Below are 17,696 nucleotides of genomic sequence, written 5' to 3'. Positions count from 1 at the left end.
TTCACACCAGATTCGAGGTTTGCTTTATTGATAAGTACTTCTATATTAACAAGATAGAGATCAAGAGTTTGTTTTTTAAACACGCTAATCTCAACTACTGCATCCATATCCAAAGTTTTTTCGCCGATGGATATGATTCATGAGTGCATTAGGCTATATACGTACCATGAGCGAATCTGGAGCGGACCGCTAGTAAGTAATAAAACAAGAAATATCTGCAAAAACTTTTTTAACACTATATGTATCTAACTAAATATCATTACACTGAGATCAGTTAGGTATAGGTAGACCATATTACTGGATATTAAATTAATACTAGTTTTGTGATGTATTTTCTTTCAATTCACACTAAGTGCTTTGGGTGTAGAGATATTTAGTAGCAATTTTATTGCAGTAATATTTTATTACTGCTACAAAAGTTATTATCGTGTCCAACAAACGACATGAAAAGGGATCGGCGCGACTGTAAAATAAACTCGTCAAGTATCTAATACACTTTGAAATTGACAAGAAATAAAAAAAATGAGAATTTTAACTTAACAACGGGCAACTGAGCTAGTGGATGGCCTAATGTTAGGCACTAGCACCTATCACCATTTTGTAGTGGTTGCATTACCACTGCAAATGTGTTGACCGCTTTTAGGTGTGGTGAATAAAGGAAGGATTGAGGACGAGATTGGTCTGGGAAGTGTAAGAAAAAGTATATTGGCTTTCGGTTTCACTACTCACCGAACGAAACACACTAACATTCGCATGCTTTTATTTCACGCTACTCTTTTGTGTGGGTGTGGTACCTTCTCCGGTACTGCCTGACCGAATACGTGGCAAAAAGTGATCGACTGCCACATTTAAATAATATTTTATATATGTGTATATACTGTTTTGCACTTAATTCGACGTATGACCTTCTTAACTAACTAACAACTTTATAAATCCTTAGGATCTCTTACAACACTTTGTATAAGAAAAAAGTAACTAGAAAATACAGGATTACGAAGCGATTAAAATTTAGAAGAAAAAATAAAGCATTGAGTCGAGCAAAGACGACGCCACTTAGAAAATTGAGGTGGTTATTAATTTTTGTTTTGAGCATTAAATATATTTCATTTTAAAGTATATTACAACATATTATTAACATTCCACTTCCAAACCCAGTATTTTATGACCGTACATTAAAAAAGGCAAAAAATATTTATGCAAGTTTACATGTTCAAATTATGTTATATATTATATTTTAAGAATTTTCGCTTACAGGCCATACTACTCCAGAGTTTCCACTCTCACAACAAAACCTTACGAGACTTGGACTCCAATGCCAACTATTCACGAAAATCTGTTATCCCTAATATATAACAACAGTGCAGTTAAAAGTGGAAAATCGTGGGAGTTTATTGATGACCTTATGAAATCATTTAATTTAACAGCCACTGCTCAAATAAGCTCTGAAAACTATACAGATTCTTCGTTTGAATCAGGTTTTGTTTATTTATTAGCATATTTTCCAATATACGCATTGTTATGTTCGAAAACAAATTAACAGAAATTAACAATCGTTTTCAGTCCCTTATACACAAATATCGACACACATGAACAGGAGCTTCCCAACGGAGTATCTTATAAGGTGTGTTATTATCTAATGTTATTTAGTTTACTATTAGGCATTATGCATATTAATTTTGAGTGTTACGGTATCTTAAAATATATAAAATATAATAAAAAATACTCAAAACTTCACGTATCCTTACGTTATAATTACGAAATAAAATTTAGCAATGAATAATATCCTTGATACTTATAGCGAAGGTATTCCTAGTGTCTATTCAGTGAATTCGAACAAATCTCCAGAAAAATCACCATCACCTGAACATAAGTTTTCAAAAAACACTACAATTAAAACAGAAAACATTGTAAAAATTAATATCAGTCAGACAGTCCAATCCACGAAGACACCTTTAACATCTGTAGAAGAACCTTCAGGTATTTTTTGAATAATACATGTATGTATAATGATGGGTAATTTGCAAATAAAAGTGAAAGTTGTTAATAGATTGGGTTGAGTAGAAAAATTAATCTCTTAGTCGTCCCAGTACATATGTGTTTGTACATACTCACTACAAATTAAAAAAAAATGATTTATAAAGCACTCCTTCGATTCATAAATTCGTACACGATATACCTGTAAAGCTAATTAATTAAACAATAGTTCTAGTCTCGTGAAATATAGTTCTAATGAGAAATTTATTTAAATAATTTTTTATTTCAGATTATATTGACGAGGTTAAAATTTTCTTTACGTCCACAAAAACGTATGTACCGACGCTTTTTTACTTTATTTATATTATTTCTTAGGTAGGTAAGACACAGCGTGGATATTATAAAATAACTAGTGATAAGTTATAGTAACTTCTTTGTAATTAACGTGAGTTTACTTGTACTTTTAGTACTGAACATGAGAGTGGATCTCTAGTAAATCATAAATCCTTTGAAAATGTAGTGCAAGCAGCACCGGATATAGCAATGTTACTAAATACAAACTACAACGTAGAGATGTTATCAAAAGAAGTGCAAAATGTTACTAGGTAATTAATATATTAAATTAAATTAAACTTTAATTTAAATAGATATTCATTTTATAGCACGGTATTTTTTTACAACATATTGTGTTTCAATGTTAGGAATAGGTTGGAGATGACATTGTCACACAATAAATTAAAGCATTAATAATACTAGTTAATAGTAGTGTTTTGGGAGTATAAAAATGTATATTTTAAATATATTTCATTGATATTTAGACTATGAAAGTTTTGTTATTGTCGTCTCTATCCCGTATACAAAAGGCTTATTGTCAAATTACGAGTATTAACCCGATTTTCAAGTTTCTTATAAAAACAGACCAAACACAGGTCATTGAAGAAATAAGTATAAGAATGTTTCAATAGAATCCTCCGCGTGATCATCACATTTTGAGTGAAAAATATAATAAATTTTTAACAAATGTTTAATTTATAATTAAAACAACTGTAACTAAAAATATCATCACACATTTCATTCGTATTTCAATTCATTTTTTATTTTAGCAATGTTCGCAAAAAGCGGTATATTAAAGCATTAGAAATAGAGAATGCCCGACCCCGAAATCTAACTACATTGAAATACAATACCAGAACAACTGAGAAAGTATATAGATACTCTGATATGCAAGATCTCGCACAATTAGTAGAATTGGAAGACGATGAGGTAAGGATATTAAGTGACGTAAGAGTATATATCTTAAAAGTTTAAAGTAATCTGTGATTTTTATATTTCAATGCTCATAAGTGTGGGGCATATATGCATGTAGTTTGACAAACTTAAACCAATGCTTTCTTTTATTTTTATAGCTATCTACCGTTCCGCCCGTAGTTAAAAGAAATTCTTTGAGATATTGCACTTCAGTAAAAATAGACACTGTCACTCTCTTGCCCCTGAACTAACTCCAGACATAAGAATAATATCATAACATATCCGATGCAACCTGACAGAAGTCACACTTTCGCATATATATTAGTAGGGATTAAACTTTATAAAATGTTTAATTTGTTTTGTTCAATTGCCTCTACGCAGCGTTATTTATTTCAGATCTAAATTTCGTAAGTAATTAATATCTGAATTTTTTATATCTGAATTAATATCTGAAATAGTTTTTGATAATCTACGATTATGTTGTGGCATTAAGTAATAGTTAGATATTGTACGGTTTTGTGGTGATTATGTTGTATTTCTATCTAGGTACTTCCTAGATACTAAATAAAGATGTGAAAATTTTATTGATAAGAAGTTACAAGTATTATTTATTCAAATTAATGTTTAAAATCCCTCCATACCTGTTGATGTCCATGGGATTTGAATTCTACTAGTCAGCCCTTTCATATGATATCTGCGCCACTTTAGGGCAGCGGCTGTTGTTGACCGATTTTCATCAAATGTAATAAAGAACGCTTCAACTTAATCATTCATCCGTTCGGGAGCTACGATGCCACAGACACACAAAAACGTCAAACCTATGATACGACGACGTTTTTGCGTTTGGGGTTCAAAATAACCTTCAATATAAAAACATGTTTTGTATTGGTTACTATTTTTAGATACAAGGGCGTGTAGCGCTACGCTATCTACGAAAGTACGTAGGCTCGGCGCTATTCAATATATGCGATTATAATGAACCAAAAGCTCGTCAAGTTTATTTATTTAATTCGTCTAGAATTGTTATAGCTATAAGCAATTTTACGGTGAGTAACATTTTAAATATTTGAAGTAATAATCTATCTGTACTGTTACAGGATTTATTAAAATAATATCGATTTTGCAATCGATCTTAATACTGTCATATTCAAATACAAAAGTTTCATGTCTCACTCAATATCACTTCACTATAAAATTATTAGACACAAACAAATAACTGTTCATTAGAAAAATTTTGAAATGTCAGATGGATAGAATGACATTAGTGGTGACGCCAGCAAGCACTCTCATGAGCAGTGTCGGCAGGTGTCCGCCAGCGCACCTCGAGTGTCAGGTCGCAGGCACTCGGGTCTGCATTGATGCGACGAACGAATGCGACGGTGTGCCAAACTGTGGCGCATATGGTATTTATCTATCTATATAAATAACAATGAAACGCCAAAAGTTTTGCTATGCGTAAAACTTGGCTCCACCAAATGAGCACGGGACGGGTGAGGGCGGGCCGCTAGTATAAAGTTTAAAATGTCTTGTTTAATACTGTAAGAGCGAGATGGATGAAGCCTTATTAAAATGTATCTATTCTCTCAGAATTACATTTAACAAATTAAGTTTATTTTTAGGCAAAACAGTGAATAAAATTATAATTTATCTTTATTCAAACAAATCATTGTTAAAATTACAATTTCTCTCCAATACAAATGGATATTTCCTTAATCTGCTGGTTTTTTCCTTCAGATATATATGACGAGGATCGTCTCCGCTGTGGCTGGTCATTAGGTCTCCAGCACAATGTATGTTTGGCTGCCTGCACCTTTCTGGCAGTTATTCTAACCATGTTGTATACGATACACTATTGGCTCAAACGATGCGTACCCAGAGTCTCCGAAGCATTCTTCGTTTATAGCGATACATCTGAAAACACGTAAAATGTTTTATAAAAGTGACATACAGTTACTATAGGTACAGATTTAACAGTGATGATTTGGCACTTGAGAATTAGTATACAAAGATATAAAAATTGCTCAAACGCGCTTTATCTTTTTGAAGATAATTATACTCAAATTTTAATTTTAGTACCTTAAGTATGTAAGAATCGAGACTGCTTTAAATAGAAGATAGTCTTGTGTTTGAGTTTACGGGAGTATTATACATATTTTAGAAATTAAAAACTGAGGAGACTGTCTCCCCGTGACCACGCTCGCTGTAAAGTGTTCGAAATGTCGGGTTAATAATATGATGAATAAATCGCGTTTAAAATCCGTTAAAAAGTTTTTAATTTCTAGAAGATAGACTTCTATATACACAGAATACCGCTATTTAATACTTATATCTTTACCTTGTTAAATATAAGTATTGATAAATCATAAGTATGTGTCTTTTTCAGATTGTATTTAGACTCAATTATGCGATCACCTAATGATAACACTGACGATTACTCCAAATTATTCTATCAAGCCAATATTTTCGACGATGATGAGGAATTTATGATAATTAATACAAAAAGATCGCGTTATGACAGATTAAAATCTTTTCTTTTGTCGTGCATATTTTCAAAGAAGAAAACAATTGCTAAAGAGTGTATTGATGAGCCAGCTGCGCATGAGATGTTAAACATGACATCGCTTCCAAGAACAACATATTCCTTCACTGAATATGAGTTGCGTGATATTACACCCGTAATTAAGGACGCGAAGGTTCAAACTGGAAGTAGTTTAGAAATACGAGACACTAGAAACAGAAATGAGAATTACCAAAGGCGACCACGAAACGATAAAGCTTCTATTTCATCAGACTTAGAACAAGGCTTCAGCGATAATAGCAGTGAGCTGAATCTTTTAAAACTCATAAGAAATTTAAAAATATCACCTAAGACATCTAATGAATCTCAATCTAATCTATTTGTGAATAAAAAAGAAGGTGTGTCTCATAAAATACTCGTCACAGAGGAAGAAAAAGAATTGCACAGTACATTATATGAGCCGAGTACCTCAGGCACAAAGAAGCAGCAAATACAGAAGACTACGATTCCTGCAGTTCAACCAATAAAACCTAAACCAGTGTTGTCTAAACATTTGAGATTCGACGAAGATATAACTACAATTCCTTCACCAGAATATGCAGAAGATGACAGTGTGAGCCATCATAGTGTTGTCGGTGTTGGTTCTAGTCGCCATTTAAATGCCATTGAGGAGGTCGACGAACATGGCAGTAGTAGCAATGATTTTATGCGATTTTGGCGAAGTGGAAAAAATAAGAAGTCACACAAGAAATCCCATTTATTTTTACATTAGATATACTACTTGTACTTCTCTCTTTTTGCACAATGGAAACAAATTAATTATTTAAAAAGGTAAAAAACTAAAATAATTGATTAAACAGATTTTGGTTAAAAATGCATTAATCATTGTCGTACCCACTCTTAATTTTATTTATATAAAAATGACAAAATGAATTAAGTTAACATTGTAAAAGACTATAACCATGCTATTCCAAACATATAATGAAGTGACTAAACAAAACAATGTACACTATAAATGAGTTTACACATCTGCCCACATATTCCAAGATGATCATACCTAACGTTCATCGCGCGCCGCTATTTCCTAATTAACTTCAATTGTGCACCGGACAGGACACGTGCCAAAAAGTATGTCGCTGCTTTTTAAAGACTTTTCGTCATCGCGTCAAAATTTATATATCCCGTTTATAGAAATTTATTAATGCGAATTTATTTGACGTGATGGATTGTATTTTGGTTAATATTAGTTACTATTTTTAACCATACGAAAGAGGATCTTATCAATAAAGACCTCTAAAACTTTACATAAATATATAGGACGTAGCTATATGAGAATAGAATTTGTCATGACTAATGTATATGATAATCATTGAAATTACACAATGGTATATAACAAATCTTGAAGTACCAAGAAAACATAGTTCTGTAATTAAAGCAAAACAGAAGTTACACAACAGACACGCTATATTGGTATCATTAGTTGCAATGACGTATATCATAGCTTTTATGTCAGCTCCAAAAAAGATAGATGTAAAAGTGTCAAGCTAGAAGTGGGAGCCGGTGCACGAGGTCATTTCAATTGAAATCAATTAAAGCAATTGGATCCAATTGAGCGGGCGGCAGATTCAGCGTCGTTGCCGGCCACAGAGAGATTTTATGTGAAGCGCCTACGCGCTCGGTCACATGACTCAGACGAGCACAGCTATTGTCATGTACTTGCAGACACAAAACACAATAGAACAAGCTTACATGGTAGAATCTGCAGTTGATCCTGTTTACTATATATAAGTACAAAAACTGTTAATGTACATCAACGATGCAGATTGATGAAACTGGATATTAACTATGTTTTCTTTCATTAGGGAAAGGAATGAAATCTATTATTTACTGTATTTCATATGACTAAATAGCAAGTAGTACAATTTTTTAACGACTAAACAGTCTTCAAATTTTCTGAACTAAATTAGGATTTAAGTGGGACCACACGGAAGGCACCAGCTATCAAATAAATAAAGAATCGTTAAAATCGGGTGAAACCAAGTCAACATTTCTAAGGTAACAAACACAAAAAAAAATTAATTGTGAACCTCCTCCACCTTATTTTGGAGTCTTTTGATAATAGGTATGTTTAGTGGATTGTTTTTCATTGTGTACTATTTGACCATTCTTACTTCTACTAATAATTACTTTAATGTACCATACAAAATAACAACAAACTAATATCACGACATACAACTCCGAACATTTAACAAGGTAGGCCTATATCACGATACGACCAAGAGGACCAGTTGCGGCTATACCCGTGGAGCTCCTCGGTTTCACCCGCGTAAGTCTTTATTCCGTAGGAATATCGATTGGATAAAAATTATTTCAGCCTAATTAAATAAAATAAATTGCAGATTAACATTGCCTATATGTTATTTCAGTTGTCCAGCTGTCTACGTACCAAATATCATTGCAATCGGTTAAGTAGTTTTTGCGTGAAAGAGTAACAAACACACATACACATCCTTACACACTTTCGCATTTATAATATTGCTAAGACTAGCTGCGCCAAGCGGTTTCAGCCGCGTAAGTCCGTATCTCGTAGGAATATCGGTATATAAGGTTGCCTATATGTTATTCCAGTTATTCAGCTATCTACGTACCAAATTTCATTGCAATCGGTGCAGTATTTTTTGCGTGAAAGTGCAACAAGCGCACACACATCCTTACAAACTTTCGCATTTGTAATATTAGTAGTAAGGATAAGTAGGAAGACAGGAGGATTATACGTTAAAAAGTCTCTTTCAATCTTTGGTGATTATTTACTCTTATATCTATTTATGTTAGTTAGCTAGTTAAATTAGGTAGTTTAAGAAAAGTTTATACCTCTTTTTTAAAACCTAAACTCCCCTAACCAAATAAACTACGATGCAAATGCACTATAATTCGATTAGTGAAACAACATATCCCTTAACATTTTTAGTATGAGTGAGGACTATTTGTTCAGTCCCCGGCGTCTTACTTTGCGGCAAAGTTTTGGCGTAGCCGGGGAAAGCTAGCGCATCGTGTACCTACTAAGAGAGGAACTTAAAATGGCTTTATAGGGTAAGGAATAAGTAATACGACTGCAAAGAATGAATAGACGGGGAAGGGTGAACAAAAAAAATATATTAAGAAGAAGTAAAACACAGAACTATTTGTGCGCACTAACAACCAAGTTACGTGCCGGAGACTGCATTTTAATTATAACAAGGAAGTCATAAATTAATCAATCAATATATAAATGTGCAGTAGTATAGCATATTTACAAATGACAATAGTGTATGTAAATGTACTAAAGTTAGCCGTTTCTTAACCTTATAATTTGCACTTGTTCATGGATAGTTTAATTAAACTCAAACCCTAACTCAAAAATTTATTTATTCAATTAGAATTTATTTATAAAATTTATTTATTTATTCTTATAGAAGCACTTTTGGATCGTCACTTTACACAATTTGAACATTTACTAACGGTTCGGAATACAGTTACAGAGAAGAGCCGGCAAGAAACTCTTTTGGTAGTTGCTCTTTTAAAATAACATATATTTTACATTTTAATTCTACATAATATATATGTATATAACAATGATGACAAAGAACTGTCCTGTGGTTCTTAAGCGACAACATTCCATGGATTGTCATTTTCCATATATTCATTAATGCTACAGTAGTCCCTCTGAACTAATATACATTTGTTATATACATTCTCAATATAGTTTTTGAATTTAGCACTACTAAACGATTCTATTGTAGAAGCGTATACTTTGTCGCAAAATTATTTTTTTTTGTTTACTAATCAATACACATTGATTTTTATCTGCTTTAATAAGAGTAACTATCGTGTTTCTTGCAATTCAGAAGAGAAGGTACCTACCTTCTTTTTCAAATGCCCGTTCCACTATTTAGCGGTTTCACATTGATAAATCATTATATTATAAAGAGAAATAATGTGTTAAATTATAAGCAGTTGGTATGTTAAAGATTACAATTTAACGGTAACATATAATTATAATACGTTCATCGAATGTTTCAACTACTACAGTTAGGTACGCGAAATACGCGCCTCTATACTATCCGTATGTTGTATTATCTATGATTATGATTATAGGATCGACCAATGTAAAAACGGTTTACGGGCTTGCTCTAAAATATGAAAAGGCATTAATTTTCATTTCTTTATTGAGAGAGATGCTTAATGGACGATTGCACCAAATCGAAGATTTCGTGGTATTAAGCAGTAATTAAATGTATAAGAAAATAATATTCCCCACATGTAACCCAAATCAAAGAGATCTTAACAAATATTTAAACTAAATAGGTAGGTATTCTTTAAAAAGAAGAAAATAAACTAAGTCACTCACGTTTGCCTGTGTCGTTATATTGTTATGGCTTTTTTCTGCTTCAGCAGTTCTAACTTACACATTTATAGTCACCTCACGTCACTACACAATACATATCAAAACACCTTAGACACTGAACCGGATAATGATAAGTCATTTCGAACTGATCACCAAAACTTTGACTTGACTTGAGTCACTAATTCCAATAGCGCTTGCACAGTAAGTATTTGTGTAGTAGACATTCCACGTGGCACGTTTTAACCAAAAAACAAATTGCACATGCACAAGTGCATCAACGAGTGCAATTCGTGTTGTCTGAAAGTCTCCAATGAGCCCAATGAAGCAGAGATCCCGTTGGCGAGTGCCAGCACCAACCTAAATAGACTCTGATCATCTAAATTGACTTCAATTAAATAACAACCGAAATTGTTGAAATGCGCCATTACTCCCTCAACGTTAATCTAAGTGCCAATAGTCAGGGCGAATGTTTTATTAATAATCCCCAGCAATAACTGTTAATTGATAATTAAGCAATGTCGGCGGCAATCAGCGGAATCGAAGAGCGCACGCTGTAGCCGGAGCGCGCGCTACGCTTCTACGCTTACTCGTCTTGCACATTTTCTCCAGACGAAATCTCAATTTAAGTATGAATTTTATTTTTTTTTTCAAACAAAACTTTTCTCACGGCTATAAATCATGTAACAGGCATACCAGTATTATCGATACGGATTTAGTATAATGCTTAGTGGACTTTTGAAATAATGATGTGGGTGTTCACTCCCTAAAATATGATAGGAACAAAATCTCATGTGTTTGTGGGAATCCCGCATGGTGCTCGTAGTTCATAACATGAAAGGCAACGGCGGCCGCGGAGATAGCCCGCAGTTCGAGACACGATACATCGAGGGTACACCGCTGTACAGACTTAGGGGAGTGGCTGAGCGCAATCCTTATTGGCTCCCCCTCTCCACTACATTACAGACGTAAGCGCCTACTCCATACGATCTAATGTCCCCTTTCAGTTATCCCAATACGAAATAGAATAGCGTTTCCAACATAACACGCGGTGGTCTCGGTCAGTGCACTCATTGGTGCGAGTTTTCCTCTAAGCGTCGTATTATGGTAATATAAATTGACCAACCGTAGAGCAAATTCGGTTAGTTCGTTAAAGTTGATTAAAGCCATTTAACCGGGACGGACACGACGAAACGAACGGCGCGGGCTCGGTTCCGAGGGTTCGGCTAAATGAACTTAAATTGTTTAATATCATTGGTGATAAATTGAGTTTAGGTCGAGCTCACGCAGCTCGCCGTAGGTGCTTGCGGCATCGAGGCCGCCGCGACGGAGCCGAGGAAGGTTGGCGCGGAGGTAGCGGGCTCGCAGGCGCCCGCCACCGACGGCTACATGTACGTGTGCGGGGACCCAGCCGGCAGCACCGGCCCGCGCTACGAGTGCTCCTTCGAGCCAGCGCCGGGCTCCATGGACCAACCTACGTTCGAGGATCACATGTTCAGCGAATTTGGCAAGGACAGACAAGTGCAAGTGGTGGTCGGAGCTGGAGGAGAACTGCAGTACCGGGAGGAGTTACCAGTGTTCACGTCTAGTGGTGACCAGAAGAGAAAAGACGAGCCGCTACTCCTGCAGCAAGTAGAAGCGCCAACGCAACACGCGGCGCACCCGCCGCCGCCTCCTCCGCCGACCACGAAGAAAAGTGATAAGAAAAAGAGTGAAAATAATGGCATTAAGAAGAAAAAGACCAGGTTAGTGACATTTTGTTTTATTGTTTTTCATCGAAAAAGTATAACTTAGATAATGTTTACTGAAATTTAAATAATTGATATTTTAAGTGAAATATTTTCAAAGTTTACATTAGTTTAGATAGGTTAGTGTTGACGAATATTTATATATATTTTAAAACTAATAGTACGTATGCTAATGATTGAAAGGAAATTTTCATAGATAAATGTCATATGTCTAAAGAGAACTTGTTACATTAAATTTATAATTCAAAATGTCTTATTATTGGTAAATATAACGTTTTAAATTATCAAAAATTGTTCATTAATTAGCCTTGTATTTTGACTCGTAGGCTCGTACTCTTCGAAGTTCATAGATAATCAAATATAAAATGTCATAATAAATTATAAATTTACACAAATAGACCGAACATGAAAAAAGTGTTCATAAGTCTCAAGAGAACTTGTTGCATTAAATTCATAATCCAAAATTTAAAATGTCTTGTTATTGGTAGATACACATCATTTTTACTTCAACACGTGAACAAAGGGTCTTTTCACGATATATATAAGTTTTAAATTATCAAAAATTGTTAATTTATTAGCCTTGTATTTTGTCTCGTAGACTCGTACTCTTCGTTGTTCATTGATAATCAAATGTAAAATGTCATAATAAATTATAAATTTAAACAAATAGACCGAAGATGAAAAAAGTGCTATACAGAACAAAAGTTGCAAAGCGATTTTTAATTGTTCAAGCGAAAAACAAAATTTAATACCTATCCTTCACATTACCAAATCATTGACAACATGAAGCTATTCGAATACCTACCCAAATAAGAGTAGGTACCTACTTCATTATATTATAATTTTATTGCCTACTAATTTCATATATCAACAAGTTTAAAGAGGGATGATGTGACGGTATTTCGAATGCACCCTCCGTAGAGACAATGAATTTATTAAAAGGGCTACTGCGTTTCAAGTGGCCCATAACTAACGCGATGATCTGTTAAAAACCACATATGGCTGCAATTCATAAAATTCATTCTGTGGTTCGTAGCAAGATACATTCTGTGAAAATTAATTTTAATTCTTCCATTCGCGAAATGGTTCGCGCTCAGGGTCATATGAAGCGATTCATTTTTTAAAGTCTGTGTTAATATCTTATCTTTTGAATGTTATTAACATTCGAATACACATAAAGGGCAAATAAAATTAAACAAGTGATAATTGAAAAATTCCTTTCTGATTTCATATAATGAAAATATTTTTCTCAACATTTCAAAAGTGAGTAAACGGTCCAATAAGTTGTTGTTTGAGATCTCTTGTTTCGACATTACAAACAAAAGTAGCTAGGAAAAAACATAAGAAGTGGGTATAAATATATATATATATATATATATATATATATATATATATATATATATATATATATATATACATATAATTATAAGTAAGTTACTTTCGCCACAGTTCGTATAAACTTTGCAAAGTCTGTAGGTACTTATTGTAATATAGTCAATGAAGGGGAAATAATGATCAAAGATAATAATCGTTGCTCCCCAGTCTTAGGTTTAACAAAGGCGTAGATGCAGGCGCTGACACTATTCAATCAAAAGTCGAGGGGATAATTACCCGTATGTCAATAGGGAGCCAATTGACTTATCTTGATATTTTAAATAAAAATTTAGAGGTTGGATTTATTAGAAAACATTAACCCTTATTGCAACCATTTGTGTACAAAATTAAAATGTATAACTTGTTTAATACAAAATTTATTAAATTGAATAGCATACCGTTATACTATTTCAAGTGTCGTCAATTGACAGGCAATTAGAGGTGCCCACGCGCAACAGGGGTGAATTTAGTTTCACGCTCAATCAATTTCTGCGCGTGTGCCCGCAGCCATATTGCACGCGTCAGATGGTAGATAGATGCACCCCGGGATGATAAGACCAATTTATTCACAAATTCCTACATGCAATAACAATATTTAATTTGCTTACAGAACTACTTTTACGGCGTATCAACTTGAAGAGCTCGAAAGGGCATTTGAACGCGCGCCATACCCCGATGTTTTTGCTAGAGAAGAGTTGGCTCTTAAATTAAATCTATCGGAATCACGAGTGCAGGTATGATATTCTTATAATTTAACAATGTCTTGGTATTTATTATTAACGTTGAAATCTGTTTCGAAAGTTTAATACAATTTAACGATTAATTATGTCTTTTTTACCAGGTATGGTTCCAAAATAGAAGAGCGAAGTGGCGGAAACGGGAGCCGCCCCGCAAAACTGGATATATTGGCTCTAGTTCCCCTAGCTCTACAACATTGAGTGGTGGCTTTTCGGGAATTGGAGGGAATCTCCCTGCTTTCCCCCAGAATGGCTTGCCAGCTCCAGCGGACTCATGGTCGTATCAGCATTCTTACGAATTATCCTCTCATCATTTATTATCCTCTGGTAGTAGTGGGTATCCAGCATTTAATACTCAACCGGCAGCGTATTCTTATACCACTGTTCTCAACGGCCACGACGGTCAAATGTTTGCACCGAGACATTCCTACGAATACGGGGAAGGAAGTCCACCTCCCCTGGGCGTCCGTGATTATCCAATGATAGCAGCTCATTCCCCTCAAATGGAAGCTCATGGGCACGAGGAGAAGTTAGAATATCGAAGTCACGACCATGAAGACAAGTATTCCGCGTGTGCAATGCAAGAAGAGCCTCGGTACGGTGCCCCTCCAGAAGACTATGATAAATGTGGGATTGTTCAACACGACAAACACTATGACATGGATCGCCACGCTGACTTGGCGCAGCCTGTAGTCGTTAAAATGGAACCTAGCCCCGGCCAAGCATATACTACATCGCTGCCCCCTTTTTTGAATTGAAATACTCTTTTTCGAAATTGTCTGAAAGTTTCAACTAATTTCGAAAAAGAGTATTCTCTTTATGTCTGGGACAACTCTTTATAACTGAAATCATGGAACAGAATTTTATATAACAAAATATCATATTTTGCTTATTGCAAGATTGTGATTGCAATTACCAACTTTTTCTGTAAAGTGCGTAAAAAAGGAAGAAATGCAGTAGGTACCTACCTTTATTCATTTAAAAAATAGATTCGCTATTATCTCATTGACTACAGTAATATTCGTAGTCGGTTTAAATACTTTATAAATATAAAACAAATTAAAGCTTATTGCAATAATAATTTAAATGTGTTAAGTTGATTAATAAGACCGAATGAATGAACTGTTCATTAGGTAATTAGTTTATTTAATTTAAACCTTAACGTACAGATAATATTACAAATAAATATTGCTAAATATTAAGAAAGAGGTTAGAATTTTAATTTCAATTTCGTGCATTCCTTGTGCCTTATTAGAATTTTTAAGTGTAGAGACATAAGGTGTAGTACATAATATTATATAACATATTTTTAGAATCAGTGTAATCTGTCAAAAACATTATTTTTTTTCGACCTATCAGTATAAAATGTAATAATAAATATTACACGTACTACGTTATTATTGCAACCAAATATTTTATTATTAGGATTCTACTATATTGTACAGTTTGTTTCTCCCTTTTAAAGAAAACAACCATGTTTTCAACTCGTAGTGTATTTTGTTTCAATTTTCTAAATTGAGCCTGAGGTTGAATATTTATTCGCTACTTATTTATATTTTGTTGTTTTCGGCATATCGTAACATTTTTCAAAATACTATATCTCATAAATGTATTGATAGCTGATAAGTTAAATTTATATTAGTGAAATTAACGTTTAAATATATATTTTTTAAGCTTTGTAAATATATTTAAGAATAGTGAATTCTGTGCCAAAACATAGATTAAATTTGTAGTATTTCTCATATAACTTATATAAGTCATCTCTTGAAAGTGTTTGAATACAATAAAGTTGTATGCTATATACACGTAATACTCTATATTGTCAGGGTATATATTAGCTAAATAAATGTATAGTTTTGTACTTTATTGATGCAGAAATATGGTGTCATACTTATTTTAAGTTTGTAAAGCAATAAGAGATTTTATAAATAAAAACATATGCTTGATTTGGTATTTTATTTAGGCTTCATTATTAACAACTCCATACAAAACGCAGTTATGCTAATATTTGTTGAGATTTTTTCATTTGTTTTTCTTCTCTCGCGCCATCTTGTTTATTCCATATTCCATCGCCACTATAATGATATTTTTTCTCAATTTCGTACAATGTCAGACTTAAAATCTGGCTGTCAGTCAGTTTGGAGTAATTCAAATTGTTATGATATGTATCCATTTCAGTTCTGAATTTTTCCCTTGTTTTCGAGTCACTATTTCGCATTTTTTGAAGGTAATTTATGTGTTTTTCTATGTCTAACCTAAAATATTAAAAAAAGTCATTCTTATGTTTTATCATCTAAGTCATAATAACAATACCTAGCTAGCCAGCTAAAACAAATAAATATAAACTAAATAAAAATAACTTGAAAACAAAAATGTAACAAGCCAACATTTTAAAAATAAAATAATTGCAAGTGTGTTCGTTTGCTCGTTTTTTTTCTTTTAAGTAGAAACCGAGTGAATTTTTGAGGCATGAATTTTGTGTCTAGAGATATTTGGGAGGCTAGAGAGTGATATAGACTAATTTACAGTACGCCATACATACCATGGGAATTTATATAATATTTATAGATTAGATTGAAATTTTGTGAACTTTCTAAAAACTTACACTGGGTACAAAAGTAAATGGCAGTTATCCAATATGACTTGATCCGGAAAATTCGGCTTCAACAAACAAATATTTTCGTGGATGATGTGCAGGGACGTATGCAACCAGTACTTATGTCGTCTGAGATTATTGAGAATTGTTTTTTTGCATATCTTACTTCCTTGCAATGATGTCGCTATAAGTATTGCGATATCTCGACTACAGACTTTGCTGCCGAAACTATTTATATATCTGTAATGATTTTGTTTTCCTTTATTACCTATATCCTAATAAACATTTACAAAGAAGGGGATACAAATAGCATTTAACTCCTTAATTGATTTATTCTTATTTCCATTTTAGATTTTTTCTATATTTCCATTTTTTACTTCAGCTTTATAATTTCAGTGAAAAAGTGTAACACGCAGACTAGAAATGTATGTCTACTGTAAAAAAAGCTACAGCAAAATGTTGTCCATACAAATATTTAGATGCAGTATTCTATTTTTTGTTTATAGCTAGAATAGGTTACTCTGTCACCTAGCAAAAATCTCTGTCTTGGACCGTTAATTGTCCTATACCCTATAAAGTAAATACCTATTAATACACAATTAAATAAACGAATTTGAACAACTTTATATATTAAAAATAACATACAAAGTTATTACAGTGATTAATTTCATAAATGGACTTTAATTAAATATTTATTATAAAAATTATAAGGCGCTACATCGTCGCTGTAGCGCAAAATAAGCATTAAAAAAGGAATTCATTTAATGTAAAAATATACTCACGTATTAAATATTTTTTGCGCCGCAACAAGATGATTCAAACTGAAACACTGTTTTTTAGCTGTTTGAAGTTTTGATAATCTATTCATCGCTTTCTTTTGGTGGACAACTAATGTAAGTACCTGTTAAGAGAAATATACATCATCATCATTTTTCATCATCATCCCATATATGTTCCCATGGCTAGGACACAGGCTTTCTATATAGTTGCCATACTCCTCCGAAACGGCTTGACCGATTCTTATGAAACTTTGTGTGCCTATCGGTATGTTTGAGAATCGGCTAACATCTATTTTTCATACCTCTAAATGATCAGAGTAAGGCAGAACAGCGTTTGCCGG

General features: G+C 33.4%; 2 protein-coding genes and 1 long non-coding RNA gene across 3 annotated transcripts; 1 reads left to right on the top strand and 2 right to left on the bottom strand.

The window, feature by feature from the left end:
• Positions 1–4,854: 4,854 nt before the first annotated feature.
• LOC119830442 lies at positions 4,855–11,078 on the bottom strand. The gene is made up of 2 exons (XR_005287848.1): positions 10,128–11,078; positions 4,855–5,133 (listed from the first exon to the last, which is right to left on the bottom strand). It is a non-coding gene; the product is annotated as an uncharacterized LOC119830442 (long non-coding RNA).
• Positions 11,079–11,275: 197 nt separating this feature from the next.
• Positions 11,276–15,328, top strand: LOC119830441 (retinal homeobox protein Rx-like). The gene is made up of 3 exons (XM_038353469.1): positions 11,276–11,866; positions 13,854–13,977; positions 14,085–15,328. The coding sequence occupies exons 1-3, from the start codon at positions 11,511–11,513 to the stop codon at positions 14,736–14,738; spliced, it is 1,134 nt and encodes a 377-aa protein (XP_038209397.1). The 5' UTR covers positions 11,276–11,510; the 3' UTR covers positions 14,739–15,328.
• A 597-nt stretch (positions 15,329–15,925) lies between these two features.
• Positions 15,926–17,471, bottom strand: LOC119830205 (transcription termination factor 5, mitochondrial-like). Its single transcript, XM_038353118.1, has 3 exons — positions 17,359–17,471; positions 16,586–16,816; positions 15,926–16,235 (listed from the first exon to the last, which is right to left on the bottom strand). Exons 1-3 carry the CDS (start codon positions 17,442–17,444, stop codon positions 15,977–15,979), a joined length of 576 nt encoding a protein of 191 aa, XP_038209046.1. The 5' UTR covers positions 17,445–17,471; the 3' UTR covers positions 15,926–15,976.
• Between the last annotated feature and the right edge of the window lie 225 nt (positions 17,472–17,696).

The sequence above is a fragment of the Zerene cesonia genome, chromosome 11, assembly GCF_012273895.1.
Source record: "Zerene cesonia ecotype Mississippi chromosome 11, Zerene_cesonia_1.1, whole genome shotgun sequence".
NCBI lineage: Eukaryota > Metazoa > Arthropoda > Insecta > Lepidoptera > Pieridae > Zerene > Zerene cesonia.
Note: the sequence above shows the minus strand (reverse complement) of the source record. Positions and strands in the feature narration are given on the sequence as shown.